At 34.6% G+C, this 26,726-nt stretch overlaps 2 protein-coding genes across 3 annotated transcripts; one reads left to right on the plus strand and one right to left on the minus strand.

Annotated features, from left to right (window-relative positions):
- Nucleotides 1–772: 772 nt before the first annotated feature.
- On the minus strand, nt 773–8,992 carry LOC125823673 (peroxisomal adenine nucleotide carrier 1-like). Its single transcript, XM_049503031.1, has 5 exons — nt 8,611–8,992; nt 3,242–3,473; nt 2,191–2,337; nt 1,808–1,968; nt 773–1,316 (listed from the first exon to the last, which is right to left on the minus strand). The coding sequence occupies exons 1-5, from the start codon at nt 8,751–8,753 to the stop codon at nt 1,037–1,039; spliced, it is 963 nt and encodes a 320-aa protein (XP_049358988.1). The 5' UTR covers nt 8,754–8,992; the 3' UTR covers nt 773–1,036.
- Nucleotides 8,993–13,577: 4,585 nt separating this feature from the next.
- Nucleotides 13,578–21,208, plus strand: LOC125823634 (mitogen-activated protein kinase kinase kinase NPK1). 2 transcript variants are annotated; one of them, XM_049502980.1, is made up of 18 exons: nt 13,578–14,049; nt 14,188–14,229; nt 14,597–14,662; nt 14,738–14,848; nt 15,271–15,351; nt 15,450–15,527; nt 15,613–15,695; nt 16,650–16,731; nt 16,869–16,969; nt 17,176–17,215; nt 17,408–17,467; nt 17,547–17,593; nt 17,692–17,914; nt 17,996–18,229; nt 18,515–18,849; nt 18,936–18,997; nt 20,623–20,719; nt 20,800–20,844. In XM_049502980.1, exons 1-17 carry the CDS (start codon nt 13,723–13,725, stop codon nt 20,715–20,717), a joined length of 2,067 nt encoding a protein of 688 aa, XP_049358937.1. In that variant the 5' UTR covers nt 13,578–13,722; the 3' UTR covers nt 20,718–20,719; nt 20,800–20,844. The 2 variants fall into 2 exon arrangements, with proteins under 2 accessions (XP_049358937.1, XP_049358936.1); XM_049502979.1 differs by having other exon boundaries at nt 20,623–21,208.
- Nucleotides 21,209–26,726: the final 5,518 nt, after the last annotated feature.

The following is a 26,726-nucleotide window of genomic DNA, read 5'->3' on the forward strand; positions in this document are numbered from 1 at the left end:
ATCTTGAATATAATATAGTAGAATTGGGCCTAAACTCCCTTTTATAATATAGTAGAATACATTAAAAAAAAATTAACCACATGTATAAATTTTTGCCGAGACCACAAGCTAGCTCTGACCTTGGTGTAGGGTCAAAGACAAAATGAGAAAAAATAAGGTAACATGAACATACCAAGTCAGTCATTAGAGACTATAGATTGTTACATAAGGATAAAATCAAAATCATTCTATTCAAACTAACAACACGGTATATTTCAATTGGTAACAACCATCCAAAACAAACTAGGTCCAAAGAGGGCTTTTGGAACCTATACTGTAAAATGTAATTGGGTTCTAGGAAGGTTTTGGGTTGGGTCAATTGGGTAATAGTTTGGAGTAACAAAGTTTCATATTTATCATAGTCTGTTTTTATCCTTTTCTCTTGTTATTCTTGCTCTAGAATTAAAGTTTGTATTTTAATCTTCTTGCTAGAATTGCTTAACAGAGACAGAGTTATCAAAGAAAATTATCAGACAACTTAAAGAGAAAGAAAGAAAGATTTGCAATGCAGAATGGGACTGCAACAGTCTTTGGGGATGTAGGAATCCATATCATTTTTACATGACAAAACGTCAAAGCTTAATATCACAAGCTGACCGAATTGGAGGGGAAAAGAAATGCTTGAATATAAAATAGATCTAAAGTTGAAACTGAACCACTTCTGGAGAATGTATAGTTCTACTGAACGAATATCGGTATGTACACAGAGACCAAATGCAGACAGAAGCAGAAATATGACCAAATCTTTACATTCCTTGTGATATGTAGAGTAGAACTTGAAAAAAAGACGAACAAGAAATCGTGATTGTTGTATACAGAAAGAAGACATAAAAAGATAATCTGAAACATACCATTTCAACAGACAAACTGAAAGAGAGTTGCACTATCAGATGAAACATTTTATTTGTGAGCAAGGTGGCTCCACATCTCGAACAAGGACCTACGAGCTAATTGCATTGTTACATTTGAATCATGCAGCAGCTCTTCTAAGAGAATTTCAAGAGCTCTTTAGTCTGGTCCTCGTTAGGAACAGATATCTCCTTACTGATAAAAGCAGAACCCATGTGGTTTTTGAGATCTTCTCTTTTATCATCAACAGCAGTGCGGAGCTTAGAACTGTTTTCAGGATCTGAGGCTGTAACCCTTTAAAGAATCCCATTAGCCCTTCCTTTTTCCATATGGCATGAAGGGATCCAGAAATTGTTTTCCGGGCTTTTAACTCAGCTTCATCCTCTGCATCTCCTTCTGATTCAGCAGCTTGTATCATGACTTTACACCTATACACAGTGCATATGAGTAAATACAGCTATGTTGACGCCAAAGAAAAAGAAGCCATCAACATACTAGATATACAGTAGGAGTAAAGATGTCAAATGTAACCAACAAGGGTTGTGGTGGAGTGGTAAGTACTCCTTCATCCTTACCCAGAGGTCTCAGGTTCGAGTCCCCCCCAGGTATGGAGTCGCCTTTGTTAGGGAACATTTTACCCCCAATGTGGGACTTCCCGGCGCGAATCCGGATTTAGTCAAGCTCCAATGTGGGTACCGGATACTGGGTGGGAAACCAAAAAAAAAAAGATGCCAAATGTAGTCCAATACCCAACCGAATCTTGGTGATTCTGGCACTGGTATTCTCTAATGTTTGAGCAAAAAGTGTCTGACTAAGTATATAACAATAGAAAAGGAGCAGATGTTCAACAGCTCTTTTACATGTTTGACACAATTGGCATAGACTCACGCTTGCGTATGAAATGCTCAACTGAATATACCTTATTAACGGGTAAGTGATGCAGGTGGCAAAACATTTTGAGACTGCCCCCAGAACAAAAGCAGAAAAAGCAGAAAGAGATTCTGGCCTTGATTCCACCCCTCTATTGCTTTTCATCTTCCCCTTCAGCATTCTTTGTTTAAATTGATCAAAGGCCGTGTACTGCATAACACCACATATTGCAACAGAAAATTATTCATTAATGTCCCTGAACATAATTTGTGATATCATATTGAAATTTGTCGAGACATAATGCGAAATTTGGAAGGTAAAGCAATAGTATGCAAGAGGGTATCAGGTGAGCATACTTTAAGCATCACAAACATACGACATTGAAAGAAATGGTGGAACACTCTCACATTAGAAAATTAAGCACGTGAATACCTGAATTGCTGGATTTGAAGTGAGAATGATGGATATTCCTAGACCATCAAATGCTTCACTCCAAGTGCCCTCCGAGAGGGTTTTCCAGAATCCCTTGGATTTCCCAAATTCACTAGTTTGCATTCTTGAAGCTGCTGTATCTAGAGGCTGCAATATCAGAGTAAAACTTCAGATCAATAGAAGAACAGATATAAAAGAAACCTTATAAGAAACAGAAGTACACAAGCTGGAGCAAACAATTCCCAGAAGATGCAACCAGAACAAAAGTAAAGACCACTGCCAGAAGACGCCTCCACATCCACTGTCAGAGACTCTTTTTCTACACATTGGTGGTACATATAGTTTCACTCTAAAAGAGAAATGCAACTTTCTTGTTCTATTTAATCTTTAAAAGCATTAAGCACATATATGAACTGGGAAATAACAGCTTCTTGGAACTCCTTTTTTGATAAGTTCAAATAAGTATAATATCAGAATGACTCTCTCTGATCTCCACCTCTGTGCAACAGGGCCATCCAGCTTACAAATGTAGACAACTCAAAGTGAAAGACTACGAAAAGTATGCTGTCTTAATTAAATAGATTGATTATGCAGCTACCAAAGAAATCCAGGTTTTTTTGTTTGATAAGTAAGAAATCAGGTTTTCCTACAAAAGCAAGAATTGTATGAGGTCTCAATGATTTAAGAAAACGAACAGAAAATACTCCATGAAAAAAAGAACCACATATATGAGTTCATGGGTCAGTATACGTCACCAAATTTTGAGTTCTAACCATCACCAGAAGCATATAACCTACTTTAGCATTAATCCAGTTTCCAGAGGCACACCCTTTAAAGGGCCAAAGATAAAAGAGTGTGCACTTCACACGGGAAATCACCTTTCCCTTTGCAGTTTCAACTAGGCCTGGAAGCAGGCCCTCATAGCTTTAAAAGCACCGCAATTTAAATCGACGAAACTTCATAAATTGTCTAATTGTAGGCAACCTTCTTTTCAATATTGAGAAAACTAAAATCAATTTTAGTCCAAGTAGAACTGCCAAGTATGATTCACCTGGGTTATTATGACTGTAAATGCCCCCGCTACAACAGCAATTATTAAGTTAGCTCTTGTTCCAATGGATTTAAATCCACTCTTCTTCAAGTATAGTTTCTTGAAGAAATCATATCCATAGAAGTAAATAAAAGACGAAACAAAAGACTGCACATTCTTTGTCCCAAGACCCTGATAGAGTGAAGGAACTTGCCGAGAAGAAATGGCCTCCAACAAGACATCAAGAGTATTCCTGCATTTCAAAAGAAGTTCATACAATCACATCACTGCTCATACTTGGGTACAAAATCCAGTAGAGATATGTAAACAAACTGCTAAACATGGCAAAAGTCGATATTATTTAAAATTGTAAATATAGAAAAATTCCCAAATTCCTGTAATTAAGTAATAAGGGGATACTTGCATCAGGGAAGGCCGCCTACATCAGAACCTCTAGGAGTGAGGCCCTTCCCTGAAGGCTTGAACCTTGCGTGAGTGCGGGATGCTTTGTGCACGGGGTTTGCCCTATTCTCTTTTCTTATTTTGTATTCCTTGTAAAGGTAACTTTAACCCAATAGCTTGAGGGAATAATTAAGCAACTAATTCCCAATTCTCTTCTTATTCTTTCCCTTATTTCATATCGTATCAGAGCCATGCTCATCCCAATTATTTATTTATCGGATGTTGGACCCCATATTATATTATTCACGCTCCAATTGGCAGGCCTGGGCATGCGGAGTGTTAGCAGTCCCACATTGTTTGTGGGATGGGCAATTGGACTCTTTATATAATTTGGAAAATCCTCACCTCATGAGTTAGGTGAGTTAGCTTTTGTGGTTGAGTTAGGCTCAAGGTCAATTTCTTAGGCATTGAGGTGGTACAGACTAGCAAAGGCATTGCCATTTCACAGAGGAAATATGCCTTGGACATTTGGAAGACACGGGTATGTTGAGTTACACCCCTATGGACACTCTCATAGACTCAAATATTAAACTTGTTCCAGGACTTGCTGGCAAACTCAACTATATTACGATCACGCAACCTGACATTTCATTTGATGTTAGTGTGGTTAGGCAGTCTCCAATCAACTTGTGACAGCCACTAGAATGCAATAATTCACATCCTAAGATATGTGAAAGGCTCTCTAGGACAAGATTTATTGTATGAAGACAAGGAACATGCAACATTGTAGGATATTGTAATGCAGATTGAACAGGATCACCCTTTGATAGACAGTCACTTCAGGTTATTGTATTTTATTTGGAGGCAATCTAATATCTCAAAAAAGTAAAAAAGCAGGATGTGATGGCCAGGTTAAACGCAGAGGCAGAATATTGGGCCATGGCATTGGCTATTTGTGAGCTTATGTGTCAAAGACAACTTCTTCAAATATTAAAGATTGGAGGCACTGAACCTATGAAACTGATTTGTGATAATCAAGATGTACTACATATCACTTCAAATCTAGTGTTTCATGACAGAATGAAGCACATTGAAATAGATTGTCACTTGATCCGACAGAAGATTGAGTCTGGCTGCATTTTTACGAGTTTCGTCAACTCAAAGGACCAGCTAGCAGATGTTTTCATAAAACCACTTCGAGGATCCAGAGTAGACTATATGTGTAACAAACTAGGAGCATGCAATATGTACTATCCAACTTGAGGAGGAGTGTTAAATATGACAAATTCGCTATTTCCTTATTTTCTATTCCTTGTAAAGGTTATTTAAACTCAATGGCTTGAGGGAATAATTAAGCAACTAATTCCCAATGTTCTTCTTTCTCCTTCTTCTCTTATTTCACATAAACAATGAACAAGAGAGAACACAGTATTTGAGCAAAAGTAACATCATGCAATGAAAAAGCACTGACAATCAGTACATAATGAGGCAAACAGTTTAAAAGCAAAGAGAAATTAGCGCTACCAGATATGTCTGTATGGATGCATATGTCCATGTATAGCAAGTAAAAAGAGGGAGAAATTGGTCAGATGATGAATTCAGTGTAGATTCTATAAACATTGTAGCTTTCTAGACATATTTTTGGAAAAAAATCGATTTATAAACCTCATTTTTTTACGAGTCAAGACCTACTGTAGTGCAAACCAGTTATTAGAAATCGGCATCCAACATAATTAGCATTGAAACATAAAGAACAAATAGTGAGATATATACAAGTAAAGGATCCAATAGCTAGAGGAGATATATTTATCTTCCGTGATAATAATTTCAGATAATAAAGATCTTATTGACCTTAATCCTTACTCAAAATCCTTCTATGAGAAACTTTTGCAGTAATTGAAGTATAGAGACACTTCCTTTCAGGCTTTTGATATAAAAGTACTTGCAAACCAAAAAAGTGGATATAAGTGGTAACACAAAAGGAGTAGTAAGTGGATATAAGTGGTAACACAAAAGGAGTAAAGGAACTTTATCCTTGGGCCTTGGCTATGTAGCCATTAAGTATTGATTGCCAAATCATAATTCGAAGTACATGCTAATAAGGGTCACACTCCAATATTTTCATCTATAAGCACTCACAACATGCTATAGCCTACCAAAGAACATATCTGGTTCATCTATGGGTCCCTAGTTCTCCTAGCTAAGCACATTTCTCAACTATGCTCCTCGGTACATGTGGTCAGTTATTGTGGCATACACCATAAAAAGAGTGCATCATTTTTCCACTATCAACGTCCAATGAAGAGTAACTTTAACAACCATTTCTTTGGTCAGACCGCTCTACTTGTACACAAAAAACATGCCTCTTGTGTACAGATGGCACGTGTGACACCTAATAATAGAAATGAGCCACATTTTCTTGCAGCTCTTGTCCCAATTAACCACAAGATGTATCAAAAGCACAAATGGTATTCAGAGATCTTTATGTATGAAGGTGTACACATGAAACACCACATGTTTTCTTATGTGGGAGGAACCTCTTGGAATTGTTATTTGACCCAAAATTTTCACTAAAAGGATTCAGAAAAAGGTGGTGAAATTGTGCTGACGAGATTGGAATGCAGAGTCTCGTACTGATCTTGAACCTCCTTAACTACTACTATAGATATTTTGATAACTTGATCTTCTTTGGTTTCAACTTATAATTTCTTCAAATATAAAAAGTTACATTTCAAACCAATAAATAACTCTTAAAATGTGAATCGGCGGCATATTTACTGCTTGAAAAGCACAACTGATATTACATTTCAATAATTTTCAACTCAGAAATTTGACCATTACATATTTATATTAGCTACGGGTAAAATGGAGACAATTTCCCTCTAACAATCAACTTCCATTTTTTTTAAATGGGACTTCCAAAATGTATACAAGATAATTATTTACTCTAAATTTTCTTGATGCAATTACTGTATACATTTCATTTAAAGACTTTGGCAACACTTGAGATTAGTTCTCCTCTATTATCTCTTCACTTCTGTCAACCTTCCCCTGCTACCCTCCCCCAAAACCACCGGTTAGCTAGGACATCATGGAATCCCATTGGCAGCTTATCCTTAAGTGACCAAAGAAGCACTCATTCCTAGCCCAACCTCCTTCCTGATTTGGAGCTGATGATGCAATTCCGAGAAAGATTGCATGTTGTCCGTCTATCAGACGGCAAAATGGATGTGAAGAAGAAATTTATAACTTAATAGCCTTGAACCTAAGGTATTTTATCAGCTAATGGCCTTGAACCTAACATTGGAGACTGGGTCATAAGCTCAAGCCAGCTACATCATTCTTCACTTTTAAACAGGCTTTCATGCTATTTACATCCTCAAAGGACTTAATCGATAACATTCTCCTTTGGGCTTTTCAGTTCCAATCTCATGTAATATCACCCCTTTGTTTTTTCCGCTTACTACTGAGGCACAATATTTCAGAACTAACTCGCAGAGAGAATAAAAGTCTTGAAAGTCCTCAATGAGCTGCACTTCGGGTGTCAAAAGGTTGACAGGTGATACAAAATCTTAGGGAAATGGGGATTCAGATCAAACATCTGCATCAGACTCAAAGAAACCTTGCTATCCGAATTCATCCGGAACAAAAGCCTTCTCTTAATTATACATTTCTAACAGTAACAACACTATCCAAAAGTACTTTATCCGCCAGAGTTGTAACCTAGTAGTCAATGAAATGGGTGCATACCTCAGGGAAAAATAACACCAGGTGATTTCTTCCTATCTGTCTCAGCCTTGGCATACAAAGTTACCGGGGAAAAAAAACCACAAGGTGAATAGTTGAGATGCATTCAAGGTGGCTCAGACACTACCATGCCTTTTACATGAAAGCAAACACTGGAATAATTAAAAGAGTGAACAAGAATGATGCTTTTGCCACACAATTTGCTCTTGAGGCGACAGAGTATGTTCCACTTCCTAAATCAATGTCGCTCTACTAGAACCTTGAGGACAAGAAGCAATTTCAGTGGGGAAAATAGGTTGATCAACCCCTCTAGCACGAACAAGCGATAACGATCACATGTTCATTATCACATACATTGATATCTACATTCCAAATCCTTGAACGAAGCCCCATGAACAAATCAAACAATTGATGAATTGCACTCAATTCCAAACTAGTTGGGTTCCGCTATATCAAACTATCAAATCGCCCTATTCCAACTCATTTCTTTCCAACACTAAATACATGACTTAATGTAATTGTTACAACATCTCAGGTTTCAAGTTCCCCTAAATGAGGAGGGTGTATAGGCTGCAGGGGTAAGTTTATAGCCTAAAAATGGGGCATGTGAACCTGTGGAGAGCTCCGTAAAACTAGGTACTTCATGTATATATTTTATAAAATTTGTTTAATATTATCTGCTTGCACTCATTCTAAAGAAGTCTAAATGATGCACTTGGTTGAATGTTAAAGTTATTTACCTAGAAGACCAGGGATCATTTCCCACTTAATACATCTCTTATAGGCTGCCTGCTAAAGGAAACATGAGTAACCCCTCGGGGTGACCCAATGGTTTGAGCTTGGGACTTCCAAGTTGGAGGTCTCAAGTTCGAAACCCCTTGCCAGCGAAAGCAAGGGGTTTGCCTTTTGGGTCGAGCTCGTCGCACCAGGCTTGCCTAGTGCGGGTTACCTCTCCTATGTGGTTTGCAAGCTATTGCATAGGAGCGGGGATTTTACCCTGTGCGCACCCAAAGGATAGCGGTTGCGGGCTTCCCTTCTCATAAAAAAAAGGAAACATGAGTAATCCTCTTTACATTCCATGAAAACCCATAAATCATAATTATCAAGAATGCTCATATAACAAACAATTATAAGAAAAACTGAGACAAAATCATTTTTTTTTTATAAAAGCAGACACAGAGAAGGTTAAAAAGATACTCATAGATGGGACCAGATAAAGAAATATATAAAAAGGTAAACACCTGTATTTGGCCAGACCATGAGCTCGAAGTTCAGCTTGATACTTGGTCTTGCAAGTATCCAAAGGATACAATATAGTGGTGCTTAGCAAGGATCCTATGGCCCCAGAAGTTGCCTCAGCCAAAGACTCCATATTTAAAGCCATAATCGAAGAACAAGTGAATTTGACTGAGTTATTATGAAGGAGAGAAATGAACCCCCAATTCAGAAGAAATCGCAGATAAAATTGAGGTGCTGTTAAGAAAAAAAGTGTGGGCGTGAGAGAGATTACCAAAATAAAAATTGGAGTTCAAGTAGTAGCGCATAGGGAGTCGGAAACGTGACGGGATGGGCTTGTCATGCTGTAGTGACAAGCGACTGTTTTTGTGTGTCCATTTCTCAAGGTGTCAACAACTATAGGGTCTTGACTTGGGTCACATCTACTCATTTTGATTTTTGGTAATGAATTTTCAGAAATGACTATAATTTAATATTTAATTATTTATTATTCATATAATAAATAGGTGATCGAGATCGTGAGAGAGAGAAGAGATGCTAGATACAAGTTGTATTTAATAAATACAAGGTTGTAGCAATGATAAAGTTTGATATATACACGGGTTTATACAGTATGTTTCAATACATACAAGTTGATACACGATTGTATTACTTGTATTCATTTACTCTTGTCTCGCTTGTACTTAATAGTAATTTAGAAATGCATGTTGATGCAGGATGTATCTGATACGTACAAGCATTGTTGTATCGCTTGTATTCATTTGTGATTAAAAAAATGTAGAAATACAGACTGATACATCAGGCTGATACATTTGTATCACTCGTATTTATTTGTTCTTGTATCACTTGTATTCATTCGTGATATAAGAATACATGTTGTATTTGATACATACTGGTTATTTATTCGTGATATAGATATACAAAAATATGATATGATACAAGATTGTATGTTAATACAAATTAGAGTGATACAATTGAGATAGTTGATACACGTCTCTTCTTCTTTCTTTATGTGTTTGGCATAATCTAGAAAGGGGGCAAGAGAGGGAGATAAGGGGGTGAGAGAGGAGAGATGCAACAAGAGATGGTGGAGAGAGGTGATTGAGAGATATAGGGGAAAGAGTAGTGATATTGGGAGAGCAAGGAGAGATGCTAGAAAAAGGTATATAAGATGTATTTTTTTTAAAGTATATCTATGAATATTAAATACACAATACATGTTTGTTATACTATGTAAAATAACAATTTTATGTAGTTGTTAACTTGTTATGTCTATCAAATTGGAGCACGGAGTGATGTTGAAAAGATAATGTTGACTAAAATAATGGCGAAAGCAGCACATTATATGACTTATATGAACGGATCAAGCCTTAACGATCGTTGAGGTTCATGAAGTCATATTACTATGCTATATGATCAATCATTGAAATTGGAAAAGACTTCTAATTTTCATTAGACTTTTTCCATTATATTTGTACTTAGCCTAGTAGAGAAATTATTTGTATTATATGGTAGTTCATCAGATTTTTTGGAATCGTTCGAAATTTATTCAAAGCCACTTTTGAACTTTGAATGAGCTAAAAATTCATCTATTTCCTATATTTCAAAGAACATTATAGTTGTCCTCCACAGTCCAATATTAAATTTTCAGTTACACTAAACTATCTGACATTACTCAATGTGATTCAAAAAATAATGAAAGTTCGTAAATGAAATTTTAATTTATTTGTAATAGAGAGATACCCAATAACTTTTTTATTATAATATTTAATCAACTATGCAGAGTTCCATATCAAGGACACTGATTTTTCTGAGGATGTCAAGTGATTTTAGAGATTAAATCAGCCTATAACATGCTTAGAAAGTATGTCCAGAAAATATTTAGAACTCGTCGTGGACGAAAAAAATGGGAGGAAAACAAATCAGGGCAACAAGCAGTTCAACGGAGAATTATACTGAAGAGACATTAACAAAATATTTTAATGAGACTAAAGAATTGATACTAAAGGGTTATTTGGTAGTTGATTAAGACATTAATTATTTTTATATTAAACCAACATAACTAAGTATCACGTTTGGTAGTATTTTAATTGTTATGTATAAGTTCAGCAAATCAAGTACGGTGTTTGATTACCAATTTACAATTTTGCATAATTAATACATGTATAAGTTATGAAGAAACTAATAACATATTACTTTTTTGAGTGGAAGATGGAATAAACTAACACGTGAATAACTAAACTCTTAATTATTCATAATCAATCCCTACATTAATCGGAAATCAAATGCCCCCTATATGTGTGGAAAAGTTTTGACATAAAGTAGCTTGCGATAGAAGTCGATGGAATTTTCTTACTATCACCTCATATTGTAAAAAAATTCATGGCTTTTCAATAAGTTTTACCCCAATTATTTTTGTTTTAGCTAGAAATCCATCATCTTATTAAACAAATATTTGATATATTCGGTGTCATCACTAAGTATTGTTCTTGTGCAAACAAACAAAAAGAAGAAGATTTGATACGAACAAGGATTGTAATCAACTCACATATAAACATTACTCAGCCGCGAGAGAAAGTTATGATCCAAGAAAGTATTGTAAAAACAAGTCATCATACAATGATCCATATTGACCATTCAAAAGAATTCAAACGTTTTTCTTTGTAAGTATTATATTTAACCAAGGCTTAAGTCATCTGCGGACCCTTAAAGTTGTTCGCATAATTCGTTTAGACACCTCAATTAGACATTATACCTATTAAAAAACCTTTATCGTTCAAAACATGTACCTATTAAATACTTTTCGGTGACATGGCATCATGAATGTATTATAGATCTAAGGAAGCGCGTGAAGCCAGAAACTTATTTTAGCAGACCAATAAAAAATGGAGATATCAACATTAGAAAAATTATAACTTAAACATATAAAAAAAAAAAATTAAAAAATCCCTAGCATCATCTTCCCCGATTTGTTTTCCCTACTCAATCCAATATTTTCATCAGGCAAATTCCTTCGCCACCATCCCTTGACACACCTCTTTCCCATCTAATCCTTCATTCTTTCTTTCTTTCTTTCTAGCATCACGCCGCCATCATCGATATAATCATCGTTGTTTTCTTCATTGGAAAAGCATCAATTAAATACTACTAATTAGTCAGAACACAAAAAATCAAAAGAATTTACTGATAAAGATTTTCATTTGAGTTATAGAAGATAATTTCATCAAAATAAAAATTAAATTGAGTCAAAAATAATTCTGGCGAAACTTCATTTTTTCTGACAAGACTAATATGAATCTGAAATTATTTTCTTTGAAATCGCTAAGGGAGAGGAGGTAGGTGTGTGGTAATCGACGGAACAATTATCGGAGAATGGGTGATTTCAGTCGAAATCGGTTGTGTGTACTAGCAAAGAAGAAACTGGGAAAGGATGAACGTCGGGGTGGGTGGGTGCCTGGGTCTTTGGCAAAGAAGAAAATGGGGAGAAAGGTTTTCCCAAATTTTTTGGGGGGGCTGAAAACAAATTTTGATTTTATTTTATTTTTAATGTATTTTTAAATTGTTATTATGCGCCCAAGGCCATATGTCTTTTTCTGATTAGTTATTATGACATGTCATCGTGAGTGTTTTTAGTTGATTGTCAAAAAATGTTCAATAGGTATTTTTTTTTACTAATAAAGGTGTTCAATTGGAACAAGCGTAAGATAAGATGTCCAAGTAAAATATGCGGACAACTTTAACTGGCTACAGATAACTTAAGCCTTTAACCAAGATTTTATTTTAATAATAGGCCAAAGTCATCTGCGGCCCCTCAAAGTTATCCTCGTTATTCATTTAGACACTTCAACTACACCTAGTACCTATTGAACACCTCTACCACCCCAGATTTGAACCGTCTAAGCATTTTTTGCCTACATGGCAAATCGTTTGTGATTCACTTTCCATGGGCGCGTGAAGATGCCGAAAAAACATTTTCCTTTTTATTTTTCCTAAAAAAAGCACTTTTTTTTTAAATTTATTGACCTTGACATTAATTAATAAAGAAACCAAAACAATTAACTAACAATAAAAAAAAGGACGACTTCTTCCTAGGAACAGCCTCAACGATTTCCATCCACCATCTCTGTACTAACCGGTTACCTCCCATGTCACCCCACCCCACTAACTTTCTCTCTCTCTTTCTCTCACCCTCTCCAACTATTCTTCTGTTTTTTCCTCTGTTTTCAGGTTGTAAATATTTTGGTTAAACTCCATTTATTTTGATGAAAGAAAACTAAATCAATTCTTTTTTCGGCAAAAGTTTGTTATTATTTTTTGTAACTGTGATAAATGTTTATTATCGAAAGAAGATGAAGGCAATGGATAGGTGGTGTTGTCGATGCCGATGAAAGGGAATGAAAGAGTGGGGAGATGTTTTATTTGTGTGTCGACGCCGGCGGAAAGGGGTAAAGAAGAAAATGAGAGGGTTGGGTTGGGTTGTGTGGGTGGGTGGGGGAGGGGCGTTAATTAAAAAAGTTAATTTTTTTATTCTTAAAATTCCTTTTGGATTATTTAAATAGAACTTTTAAAAAATTGAATTCAACCGCCACGTGTCGTTGTTTCATTGGTACACTTGCTATGTATTTGCGTTTGAGCTACACACAATTTTATTTTTCAACTGATTAACATTTTGTGACTAATAGATATAAATTTTTTAAGGTTAAAGTGTTCAATAGGTACTACCCCTAGTTGAGGTGTCTAAATGAATTATGCGGACAACTTTAAGGGGCTACAGATGACTTTGGCCTTAATAATATGATTACATGACTCAACATATTGTGCAATGCAAAAAATAGTTTTTTAAAAGAAATAGAAAAAGATAAAAATTGTCAATTGGTCAAAGCATTTAAAAATCGACCAAATAATAATGCCGTTAGCTGGGTAAAATCGGAACTTAAATAACAAAGAGCGTGGACACACACATCCACAAACTCCAAGAACAGTAAGGCACAAATTCAAAAAAAAGCTTTATTTTATTTTTGAAAACAAATCCCCCCCACTACTTCTCACTCTCTCAACGATCAAATGCGAATCACTGAACCCTAATCCACAACTCTCCCTCTCTTTGCTCCCCCAAAATGCAGGATTTCATCGGCTCCGTTCGCCGATCTCTAGTTTTTAAACCTTCCGGCGACTCGGAAATCGGTGCCGGCAGTGCATTTGGAGGTTTCGTTGAGAAAATCGGTTCTAGTATCCGTAAATCGAGTATTGGAATCTTCTCCAAGTCACAAGTTCCTGCTCTTCCGTCTATTTCTAAAGCCGAGTCTTCACCGGTGAAGGCGGATAGGAAAGATGATAATCCGCCAATCCGCTGGAGGAAAGGTGAAATGATTGGATGTGGTGCTTTTGGTAGGGTTTATATGGGGATGAATGTTGATTCTGGAGAGCTGCTTGCTATAAAGGAGGTGATTTTTTTTTGCTGTTCAGTTGTTTAGTAATCTTCACATTGTTTTTGTCCTTTTTTTTAAAAAAAAAATCAAGAGATTTGTGAGTTTTGGTTATTGTATTTTGAATAGTTTCTGTTTGACTTACTTCAATTGCAGGTTTCCATTGCGATGAATGGTGCTTCAAGAGAGCGAGCTCAAGTAAGGGATTTCGATTTAGCCGATTGCTTCAATTTTTCCCTTTAGTTTATGATCAATTTGCCTATAAGATAAATCACTTTCCCAGTGTTAGTGTGAAATGGGTCTGAATAGAGTGGTGGATATACAGGAATCATATAAATGACTCTAGCTGATTTGGGATTCAGTAGTAACGGTAGTTGTTTATTAGGAGCAATTTGATTTCTAAAGAACCAAGATTGTTTATCATGTTCATACAGACTAGTTATGTTTTACTAGTTTTAACCTCCTTCATTTAGTTCTATGGAAGGTTCTATTTTTTTTGTTCCCGGGAGATTTGAGAAGGGAGCAGAGTCTGAGACATTAGCTGATCTGTATTTGTAATTCACAGGCTCATGTTAGAGAGCTCGAGGAAGAAGTGAATCTATTGAAGAATCTCTCCCATCCCAACATAGTGGTGAGTGCAGTTTTGCTGTCTATTGAATTGCATAAGGTTGAGTATAAAATTCTTGATTGTACGTTTTTTTCTCAGAGATACTTGGGAACTGCAAGAGAGGTGGGATCACTAAATATATTGTTGGAATTTGTTCCTGGTGGCTCAATCTCATCACTTTTGGGAAAATTTGGATCCTTCCCTGAATCTGTAAGTGCTGGCTGCTTTTTTCTATTATTTGAATTACAAAAGGGTACATACTGGTGTATTTGTTATTCTGGCTTTATTTTCAAGAAACACTCATTCCATTTGGCTGTAACTAGTTCAAATAGGAATGAGTAACCTTTTTTTTTTAGAAAAAAACAAAAACAGAACTTCTTAGTGTTACACAAAGGAGGAAGGGGATTACAAGGTAGGTAACGTACCCTGGCCAACAAGGTTCAAGTAGCCAGGCAACTGGGATACCATGATCGCCCAATGTATAACCTTATTTTAAGTTCTTCCCATAGCCAACACTAGTTTGTCACAATGGACTTAACTACTGTAACTGCAATCTGAAATTTGCTTATCAGCACAGATTGTGGTTCCTAATCTTCTGGAGCATCTCATTATTTCTTTTGATGGCATACTAGGTTATTAGAATGTACACCAAACAATTGTTATTGGGTCTGGAATACTTGCATAAGAATGGAATTATGCACAGAGATATTAAGGTAAGTCTTTTCTTCAACTATTCGTATGAGATTAGCTTGTTTTCATGCTCACCCTCCCCACAACTCTCTGAGTTTGATGAGTTATCTTTTCCGTTTAGGGAGCAAACATACTTGTCGATAATAAAGGTTGCATTAAACTTGCTGATTTTGGTGCATCCAAGAAGGTTGTTGAATTGGTATGGACTTCTTTGGCATCTTTGTCTCTTATTATTTTGGTCTTGCTGTTTGGTATTTTATAGCTGACTCTTGGCACTGCTTCAGGCTACTATGACTGGTGCCAAGTCAATGAAGGGTACTCCATACTGGATGGCTCCTGAAGTTATTCTGCAGACTGGCCATAGCTTGTGAGTAGAATTATTTCATAAAAAATATCCAAGCTGTCATGTATGGACTGTTGAGAGGACCATCTGTAACTACAAAAAGAAGACACATAGTATTTTTAATTGTTAGAGTCCCACATTGGTAAGGGAGTGGAGCGGTGGTCTGCTTATGTGGACTTGAGCAATTCTCCTCTCTTGAGCTAGCTTTTGGGGAGTTAAGCCCAAGTGTCGTATCTTTACATTAACAATTGATTACTTAATTTATCACAAAACATCACCCTCATGTTTCAGTATATATGACATATGATTGGTATTGTGTCTAGTAGTTTCAGAGTAGAGATCCTAAGTCGGATTTTAATGGTACTTACAGGATTGGATTGTTGAATCATCTGTTCAGATGTTCCTACGAAAAACATAATAGAGACTCGATCAGTTTTTCCTTAACTAGTTAGTATTTATGATTTAACTCCAGTCTAATTTTGTCAAAGTAGTGTTGAAAAAATTACTATTGATCAAAGTAAATGGTGCACATGCAAATTTGTAGAAGAAGTCAAATATAGCACATAAATTATCACCAACAATCATCTGTTGAACTTCACCCATCCTCCTATATTGTTAATAGCATCAGTGTTTATTTTCCCAAATTGCATGGAAGTTTTGCTAAAAACATATGGCATGAATGAACCTCATTACAACATTGGATAGAAACTTTGAGATCCTTCAACCAATTAATCATCCTCTGTGCCATTATGAACTGTTTACTTAACCTTATAACTGAAAGTTGGCAAGCTTCAAGTTTATAGTACAAATTTAAATGCCTCCTTTACTGATGAAATGTCCTAATGTCCGGAGAAGCACTTTGTCTCTTGAAAAAATGCCTTTCCTTCTGATTGGGTGTTTGGTTGCTTTTCCCTTCTACACATCCCTACATTTCTGAATTTTGACACCACAATAATTATGTTTTTCTAAAAATGATAGCTCTGCTGACATATGGAGTGTCGGATGTACTATTATTGAAATGGCTACCGGAAAACCTCCTTGGAGCCAGCAGTATCAGGAGGTAAGCTTGTGTTTCATTTATTTTTTAGTAATTACATTGTGAAATTGACATAAATCTGTTACTTTTATCAAAAAAAAATTTGACATAAATATTTCAATATTATAGGTACCCTCATGCCTGACACTTTTCTATTTCAGGTTGCTGCTCTCTTTCATATAGGGACAACTAAATCCCATCCTCCCATCCCAGAGCATCTTTCTGCTGAAGCAAAGGACTTTCTATTAAAATGCTTGCAGAAGTATGTCTGGATTTTCTGCTTGATTCTCCCCCTCCCCTCCTATTTCCACCCAGCCATGATACCTATTTTTAAGTTTATGCATTCCCTCTCTTGGGAAATTACTAGCGAACGCAGCATAAGCTGGATTGTTTCCATGAGATGCTCAGGTTTATCATGTATCTTCCTTCACATCCTTATTCCTTCTTTTTGACTTAATGTTCTGGCAGGGAACCACACCTCAGGACTTCTGCATCAAATTTGCTACAGGTATTCCTGAAATTTGTCCTTTACTTCTGAATGTTTGTTGGGTTAAACATTATTTGAGTTTGGTGATAGAGGTGTAATGCTTTAATATGTATAATATTGCCTTGTGCAAAGCTTATAGGTTTTAGCAACAGTACGAAACATAAAAAAAAACGTGTCACTGATGGAACTTTTGTTTTTTCTAATTGTGCGCAGCATCCATTTGTTACGGGAGAGCATCAGGAAGCACGCCCTCTTCTTCGCTCTTCCTTTCTGGTTAGTTTGTTTAAACTCTTTACCATGGAGTAATACTCATCATACTTCTGTTAAACAAAGCTAATACATCAATCAACAGGGAAACCCCGAAAACATGGCAGCACAAAGGATGGATGTTAGAACCTCGTAAGCATTTACTTTTCTTATGTTTGGATATCTGAAAATTCTTTTTTGTCTATCATGACTTCAATCTGTGTAAAAGCTGAGGATCTATGATGCTGCAGAACCAATCCTGATATAAGAGCTACCTGCAATGGTTTAAAAGATGTTTGCGACGTGAGCACTGTGAGGTGCTCAACTGTATATCCTGAGAATTCATTAGGAAATGAGTCACTTTGGAAACTAGGGAATTCAGACGATGACATGTGCCAGATGGATAATGATGATTTTATGTTTGGTGCATCTGTGAAATGCAGTTCAGATTTGCATTCCCGTGCTAATTATAAGGTACAGTTTCCTTCTGTCAATATAATGTGTTGTTGTGAATGAGAAGACTAAATGTACATCTTCATTTGTTCTTGGATGTAGAGTTTTAACCCTATGTCTGAACCTGATAATGATTGGCCGTGCAAATTCGATGAAAGTCCCGAGTTAACGAAAAGTCAAGCAAACCTTGATTTTGGTCAAGCAACTATTAAGCCCACAAATAGCCCCATCATGTCATACAAGGAGGATGCTTTCGCATTTTCAGGTGGGCAATCTGCAGCCGAGGATGATGATGAATTGACGGAGTCTAAAATTAGAGCTTTCCTTGATGAAAAGGTAGCTATTTGTCAATGTGTAAAATTTCATGCAGTATCACTAACAATTCATTGTCATGACTTGAAACTTTAATCTTATTCCTCTCTATAGTCTTATCTCTATTTGTCAGTGTGTAAAATTTCATGCAGTATCACCAACAATTCATTATCATGGAAACTTTAATCTTATTCCTCTCAATAGTCTTATCTCTATTGGTCATTACGCTATCACGATTATCTTGAAGTTTGTGGGCAAATTAATGTATCACATGATTACTCTCATCTGTATTCATTCGTGTTTATGTAGGCAATGGATTTGAAGAAGCTGCAATCGCCACTATATGAAGAATTCCTTAATTCCATGAATGTTTCCAGCACCCCGAGTCCTGCTGGCATTGGGAACAAGGAAAATTTTCCAAGTAATGTAAACTTACCACCAAAAAGCAGGTCCCCAAAACGTTTTCTTAGCAGAAGACTTTCTACTGCCACTGAAGGTGCTTGTGCTCCCAGCCCAGTTACTCATTCCAAGAGAATATCAAATATTGGTGGCTTAGGTAATGAAGCTATTCAGGAACTTCAATCACCAAGGAACAATGAATGGAAAGATCCTCTTGGTTCTCAACGTGACACCGTCAATTCAAGGTAGATAATGCATTGTGTTATTCTTCCTTCCTGACTAATTTCAGTTTCATGGTCTGTTGAGACTGAGTAATTGCTATTGTTGCAAGCTTCTCTGAGAGGCAAAGAAAGTGGAAAGAAGAGCTTGATGAAGAGTTGCAAAGGAAACGAGGCAAGTTTTGACCCTTCGTTTTTTCGGATACGATTTATAACTAAATTAATGATGAGGAGTATTGCTTGAAAATTGTTTGTTAATATGGACAGCAGTCCATATCTGATGAAGTTTTCCACCATTTCGGCTGATTTTTGACTTGTATGTTTTTGCTTTACTGCTTCACACATCTCAATATAGAGTACATTATGGACTATCGTATAATTTAAGAGACTAAATGTTGAATGAACCATCAAGTCAGAGTAAAATAGAGTAGAAAATGAAAAGGTGAATGAGTGAAGTCAGATTAAGTAAATAGGATAAAGGAAAAGAAAACTGAGAGATCTAATTTGGATCAGAGATTAAGAAAAGGATTGGAGATAATAATACTAGGAGTGCATGTATTAATTTCTTATTTATTTTTCTAAGCCATGGTTTGTGTGCTAAACATTAGTCTTTCAGACTTCATACTCTTTAATAATTTTGGTTGTTTTACTTCTTTCTCATCATAATGAAACAATCTCTATTCTATTCTGGATTATATGAAACGATAATAATATGAGTCTATCTCATTATAATGAGAAAGACATAAACAGCATTTAGAGATCTTTTTAGTTGCAAATATACTTTTGGGGTAAGAAAAGTACCCTGTTTTTATGGATTGTTTGTCAAACTTGGTGGAAACAAGTGGGTGACGCAAGGAGATTTACATACAGATCTTATGCCTATTTTTTGACAGATTTTGTGTTTATCGAATGAAATTCCACTAATACAAATAAACACAATTTTCAAGGGTGAACTTATTTTTGAAGCCTTGCTGTATTGTGTTACAAGGCTCAATGTCATGAGGAATGATATTCATGTCTCTGAGCCACTGTTTTGTTCAACCTGTTTCTTGTCATGGTATCTTACCTTGTACTTCCTACACAGTGATTTGATTAAGGGCTGCTGTAGGTGACTCAGATGGCAATCATCTGAGCTTCTTTCCTTTTGTGTCTTACCCAATACTTCCTGCTCTGGTCCATACTGATTTGGAAAAGATTGTTAGGAGCGATCTGTACCTTGTAGTTTATGTTATCGATAAGTGCCTTGTCATCAGTGTTTCCTATGTTTCACAACTCATCCTATGCCCTTTTATTGGACCCTAGTTGCTTGTGATATATGAATTCTTTTCTGCAATGACAAAATTTGCCCAAATTCAAACTAATTTAAACTTACCACTATGTTGTTTCAAATTTTGATGGGACATCTGTTCAACTAACTATTTTACTTTTTTACATCTCATACTATAAGTTGTTCTTACCAAACTCAATATGATAATCCATTCAACTGTTTTCAATTTAACTGTCATGAAAGTGAACCCAGGTCAATTAAAATGGATCAAGGGGGCAAGATAATGTCATTATTCTTATAGAGAGTATGATCTTGTTTCACTTGTCGCCCCTGTTCTTGTCTTGTATGAAGTGATAGGTTTAAACACTTTTTCTGCAATTGTTTTTACTGATGACAATAATTTGATGGTCAAATTCTTTTCAATCTTGCATTAGTATTTCCCGGAAGTCTTACTCTATTTATGTTGCTATTGTTGATCTCTTGCTTGATTGATTAATACGATATTTGTGATGCTGAAACTCTTTATACTGCAGAGATTATGCGTCAGGCAGTCAACTTATCACCGCCAATGGATCCAGTTTTAAATCGATGTAGAAGTAAATCAAGGTTTGCATCTCCTGGGAGATAAATGTATGTACCCTTGTCTCTTAATTAAAGTCAGCTTGAAGAATATAATTAGTGATCCCTGCAATCACAGAACAGAGACTTAGATGTCTTGGCCAGGTAGACAAGTGTGTGGTTTTCTTGGAGGATTAGAGGTTCTCATCAATGACGAAGAGTATCAATGCTCGTCAGTTTGGGTGAGTTGTTACTGCAGGAATATATCTCCAAATCTTGTGATAAAATATCAATAATTTGTTGTGTACATTTTGATCATTCTCCTAGAGGGCATTGTAAGAAAAAGAAAGCTGCAGGCTTTTTTCACATACATAAGGCCGTTATCTCATGGTATTTGCCAATATCAAAACAGAGAGAAAAGTTGAGTTCTCATCTGTTGAATTATTTGTAAAATGTTATCTATTAATGTATTATTTTACCCTCTTACAACTTACAGGCTACAAATTAGCATCCTGCTGTTGAGTGAATCTTTAAATGTCCATTGCTTAAGCACCTTTTGTATCTCTGAAGTCCTACGTTGATAGTATTCGTATTATTGTATGACTACACGAGATGCTCGTAAACCAAAACTTAATGGATGTGAAAGCATATGAAACTTTAACATCTTACTGGGAATGCAATCAAGGACTTTCACTCTGTAGTAAAAATGACCATTAACATCTTGATTAAGTCAGATCTTCTATGAATGAGAAATGCATTTTGGATAGCAGACTCTGATGTTATACAAGCAATAGACTAATAAAAGACCATTGTACAAGACTTGAAGAAAGTAAAATCAGTAAACTTTATAGAGCATGGTCAAGATTTAGATCTTCAGTAGATTTTTTTTTAAAGATGTTGAAGTCGTATTTGCTTTATCTGAGCAGTAACAATAGATAACTTATCGATTTGGTTCGCAGACAGTTATCGTGAGATTACAGACTTGGAATTATAATGCTAGAACTAATTTATCCCACCTAGGAGGTGGAATAAAATATGGGTAACTTACGTAAATCTCACTAGTTTAGGATTAATTACTTAGATACACTCTGATTTGTAATATTACATATCTTACCAGATTTTGATGCCTCCAGGCTCCAAATGTGTCCACTAAAATTCAATAAATAAATAGGAGACGGGAAATGAAAGTCGATATATGTATCTCGTATACACGAGGTTAAAATTAACTATAATTTGTTCTAGGTATCCAAGTAGATTCGCATGTATTTGAGATACATAATAAATCTCGCTCGCTCGCCTCTCTCCCATGTATTTGGGATACCAGATCACATATACATGTATCTAGTGTGATTCATATCATCGCATGTATCTTGGATACATAGGAATTTCGCTCACCTCCCTACCCAATCTTGCTCGCCTCTCCCCCTATTTTGAATATGGTAGCAAAAATATATTTATCTAAGTGTATTTTCATCACTATATGGTAGAAAACTCTTAACTAGTGGTAAGATACAAAATATTTTGAAAGTATAAGTAATATTAGTATATATAGTAGTGAATTATGTCTAATCAAGTAGTTTTTATCGATGGGATAAGGTGGGATATCCGCCTTATTAGTGGGAATATTTCAAATATTTGAAAGTTTGCCGGCAAGATAGTAATTTTTTTCATAGAAGTCAAAGAAAGCATAGAGTTTGGTCAGGAAATGATTTAAATGTATATGATGAATTAGTACCGACCCATGTTTGTGTCCCATTTACCAAACATGCATTGGCAAATATTTTCTCATGTCAAAATGATGAATCAAGAACTAAATATTCCATATGTTTCCAGACAGAAAATCTAAAATAGTAATAATAATATATATACACTTATTTGATTCAGTAAAAGAAATAGATTTGGTTGTTGAGTCAAATTTATTTATTTTTTCAACCAACATCTTTTCTTTAGCTTTAAGATTGTGGTACATTTATGCACAAAAAAGTTAGTCTTTCTGGAGATGGTTTGAATAATGCAGTAGCTGAGGGTTAGATTTTGAGAAAGATTGAGGAGAAAAAAATAATGATTAAAGTGAATGCAAAAGATTTTTGGAGATGGATGAGTAGGACATGTCTTTTAACTCTTTTGAAATCTAGATTTGAGGAGGTCAGGAAAATATCTTTAAGAGATTATAAGAAATAATTATTTATTTTTTTGGTTTCCCAAACGGTGTTTGGAGCCCACATTGGAGAGCCGACTAAATCCGAATCGCACTAATAGGATTTTTTCCATACCCAGGGCTCAAACCCGAGACCTCTGGTTAAGGGTGAAGCACCTCCACCAGTGCACCACAACTCATGTTGGTAAGAAATCATTATCTTGAAAGTTCACAAGGGGAAATAGTAAGAAAATTCAAAAATATTATAATGTCATATTGAACCAAGCTATAGCAAAATTTGGAACCCCTTTTGTTACTATATTATATATTTTTTTAGGAGGAGGGATTCAATATAATTTATCAATAATAATAATTTGAAATTTATATTTGGGAGCGTTCGGTACGAAGGAAAATATTTTGTTATGGGAGGTGGGGTGAGGGAAGAGGTGTGGGGTGGTGGTAGTCTGGTAGGTCATATGGGTAAAGATAAGGTGTGTTGAAAGGTGAAAAAGACACAATCAACAATTCAACATACAACGTGCAATGCTATTTGTGAAACTTGTTTTTGTTGTTTTTATTATTAAAGTCATTTTTTCATTTTAAAAACTTATTTTCCTAGTTTTTCAAAAAATTAGACTAATCTAACATTTTAAATTAAACAAGCATTTTCCCGTCCAATCAAAATACACCTTTAAACCAAACTATTTGCGATATAATTTTTCAATAATGGAGATTTAATTGAACTCTACGTTGCCCATGAGTGGAAGAGTATTCTATGTCTCATTCTTAAGATTTGTTGTTTCAACTTTAGGTGATAATTTTTTTTTTCTTTCTTTTGATTTTATAATGTAAAAGTGAATAGTAGAGAGGTCTTTGTAGATTATATATTTATTTATTTTGTTTTTATTTTTTCATTAAATATTCAATACTTATTTTGGATCCTTAATTAATTAAAATTCACAACTCGTACGATTTATTTAAGGTGAAAGTTTCTTTTTAGGATTTAAATAGAAATCTCTAATTAAGAATACAAAAATTTTATCCTTCCAACAGAATCATTTGATGATGTAATTTTAAGTTATTATGAAGCATAATTTTATTTTCTTCTATATTTCTTTCCCACCTTTTTCATCAACAAATGGTATTATTACTCAAATTTATTTTTTTTAGCACACAAAAGAAGAAAATTGGTCTGCTCCCAATTTTTTGAAATTCAATATTTTGAAAACCTATCTTTATGTTTTGTCCCTACTTGACAAAATATGAGAAAGGCACCCAAAGCAAAAAGAAAACGTGCTGTGTGGTTCCAAGAAAGTTGAAACCTAATATTGGATAAGTATAGATACTAGCTAGTGGACACAAATTCATTGGTTTAATATTGTTATTTGTTTCTTATATTGCTACATCATGATTGGAAATTATGAAAGCAATTATTCACAATATTTATATATAGGGAACAACCAATTGATTAAGACTTGACCTTCATTTACTGATGTTATTATAATAATATGATATTTACATCTCATTTAAAGTTTTAGTAGTTATTAAAAATTACATATTTTTATTTTACTTAATTGTGCCTTTCACAATAACAAATAAAGGATTTAGCAGTAATAATATAATTATCGCTATATTAAGTTAAGCGACAATAACAAATATGCTTTCTCTATGTCATTTATAGTATACAACTTAGTAATAAGTTTAAACTATTGAAAACATACTTTTATTTATTTAGTAGGGTAAATATGTTAAATATGCATGTCCTTAAATAATTCAAAATTGAAGCGATACGTCCTTTGTTAATATAGTTTTAGCTTACATGTCTTTTAATTACCTTTCATTATTTGGTCCAAGTATTACTTTAATTTTATTAACCAATATGTAAAATTGAGCAAATATATCCTTCATTAATAGTTTAAATTTTTTTTAACAGGTACAAATTTAACGTTGCATTTCTATTAGTACTTATGTAACCATCAAAGTTAATAACCAAATCTCTAAATTTGTATGTAAATAGTTCATCTTAAGTTAATATTGCTATTCTTTACATGCTAACAATGTAAACAATATATCAATGTAACATATATGTTCATATCTTCAGCGATAAAAAATATAATTTGTAAATCTGTCTCTTGAATTTTTTATATGATCAGTATATATTTTCTACACTATTTTCGTCTTTAATTCTACATGTTTTTGAGGACATGTTATTTGAATTTTTTTCGTTTACTTAATTTTACATGTTTAAGAGGCATGAGTTTGATTATTGTCATTTTTGTAATAATTTCATTGACCCACCACTTTATCATGATGTAAAGCTAATTGCTAGAAATAACTATGTATGATAATAAACTATTAGCAAAACATATAAAAACAAGAAAACAAGAATATGAAATGTATAGAGACCTAATAATCACATGTATTGAATGGATATGTGGCATGTAGAAAAAGGCTATGTGGGGTGGGGTGGGAGCTCCGGGGGGGTCACACTCACACATGGTTTGGGCCCTTGGGGTGGTGGGGGCTATAGAGGCAAACTCTTAGAAAATATTAATCAAGTATTATCCAAAAGACAAGTTATGAACAAGACATTTTGCATACATCATCATCTTTTTGGAAGTTAAAGATTTAATATGTGCACTAAAAGGTTGTGTGGAGTGTGACTATTGGTGTCTTTAGAATGTAAAATGTGTGCTTTTCATGACAAAGTTTAATTTTTTTTAATGGTGATGCCATTATTAATGTTGGGTAGTTTGCCTAAAGACAACAAATCTTGAAGATTGCCATTTGTATCCTCATTTATTATTATTTTTCAACTTTGAAAGGAATCTTTATGTTTTTTTCCAAATTGGTGAATTGTTTGATCATCTCATGATATGTTTAATTGGTAAAAGTGATTATTATTATTATTATTATTATATGTAGATTTAATTATTTTTTTTACCTATCATACCATTTTTTGGTATTTAGATTTTATATCTCTAGAAGAAATTATAAAATAATATTGAGTATAAAAATATAAGTTTTTATATTTCTCTTCGTACCTTTGAGTGATGAGGCAATGATTTCATTATATAGTTATGTCTTTTCTATTTGAATTGACTCTACAAATTTAATCTTATAGTAATATAACTAATTCTAAACTATATCAATATTTAATCACGTACTAATTCTAAGCTTTCTACGATACGCCATCCACCCTCAAGATGGACGTTGGCAATGATACAACTTCAAACTTGCTTCAGAGTCTATGTAAACAAATCTTGTGTTATAAATCTAAATTCTAAATACAAATAACAAGCAATATATTTTATTACTTCTATTAATCGTAATGAATAATTATTGTTGTTGGGAAGAATATGGATATATATATATCCCTGGCCAAATTCGTCTACATTAGGATTACTCGTTAGACGTTAATGATTTACCAAATTTGATAGGTTCGCCTTCGGAAACAAGAAGTTCTGATCCGAGAGGGATAATATATATCAACCACTTAACGTCCCTCCAACGCATCTATTATAATTATCTCATACCCTTTTTTTCTTTTTATATGATTTTACTTACTATACCTACTGTTATAGCATTATAAACGGTAGTGCTACTCTTATTGTTGTCAGGGATAAATCTGACCCCTTCCCCTATTCCCTCCTACGTGTATATATATGTCTCTTTTAATTTATTGATTATATATATTATATCATCTTCAAGCTCTTTAATGGACTAAAAAAAACTTGAGAAAGTTATGAAAAAAAAGATGGTGGTGGGAGGGGAAAAAGGAATTATATTTTATTGAACAAAACGTCTCATTATAATTGGCTTTTGAGATTTCTTCTTTTAGTTAAAGAAAAAAAAAGATTATGATCAAAGCTTTTGTAAATTGTCACCGACCACATATATATATTCTTCATTCAATTTAGGTGTACGTACGGTGTTTTTTGT

The sequence above is a fragment of the Solanum verrucosum genome, unplaced genomic scaffold (genome assembly GCF_900185275.1).
Source record: "Solanum verrucosum unplaced genomic scaffold, falcon-dt-bn FXZP01000093.1, whole genome shotgun sequence".
Taxonomy (NCBI): Eukaryota; Viridiplantae; Streptophyta; class Magnoliopsida; order Solanales; family Solanaceae; genus Solanum; species Solanum verrucosum.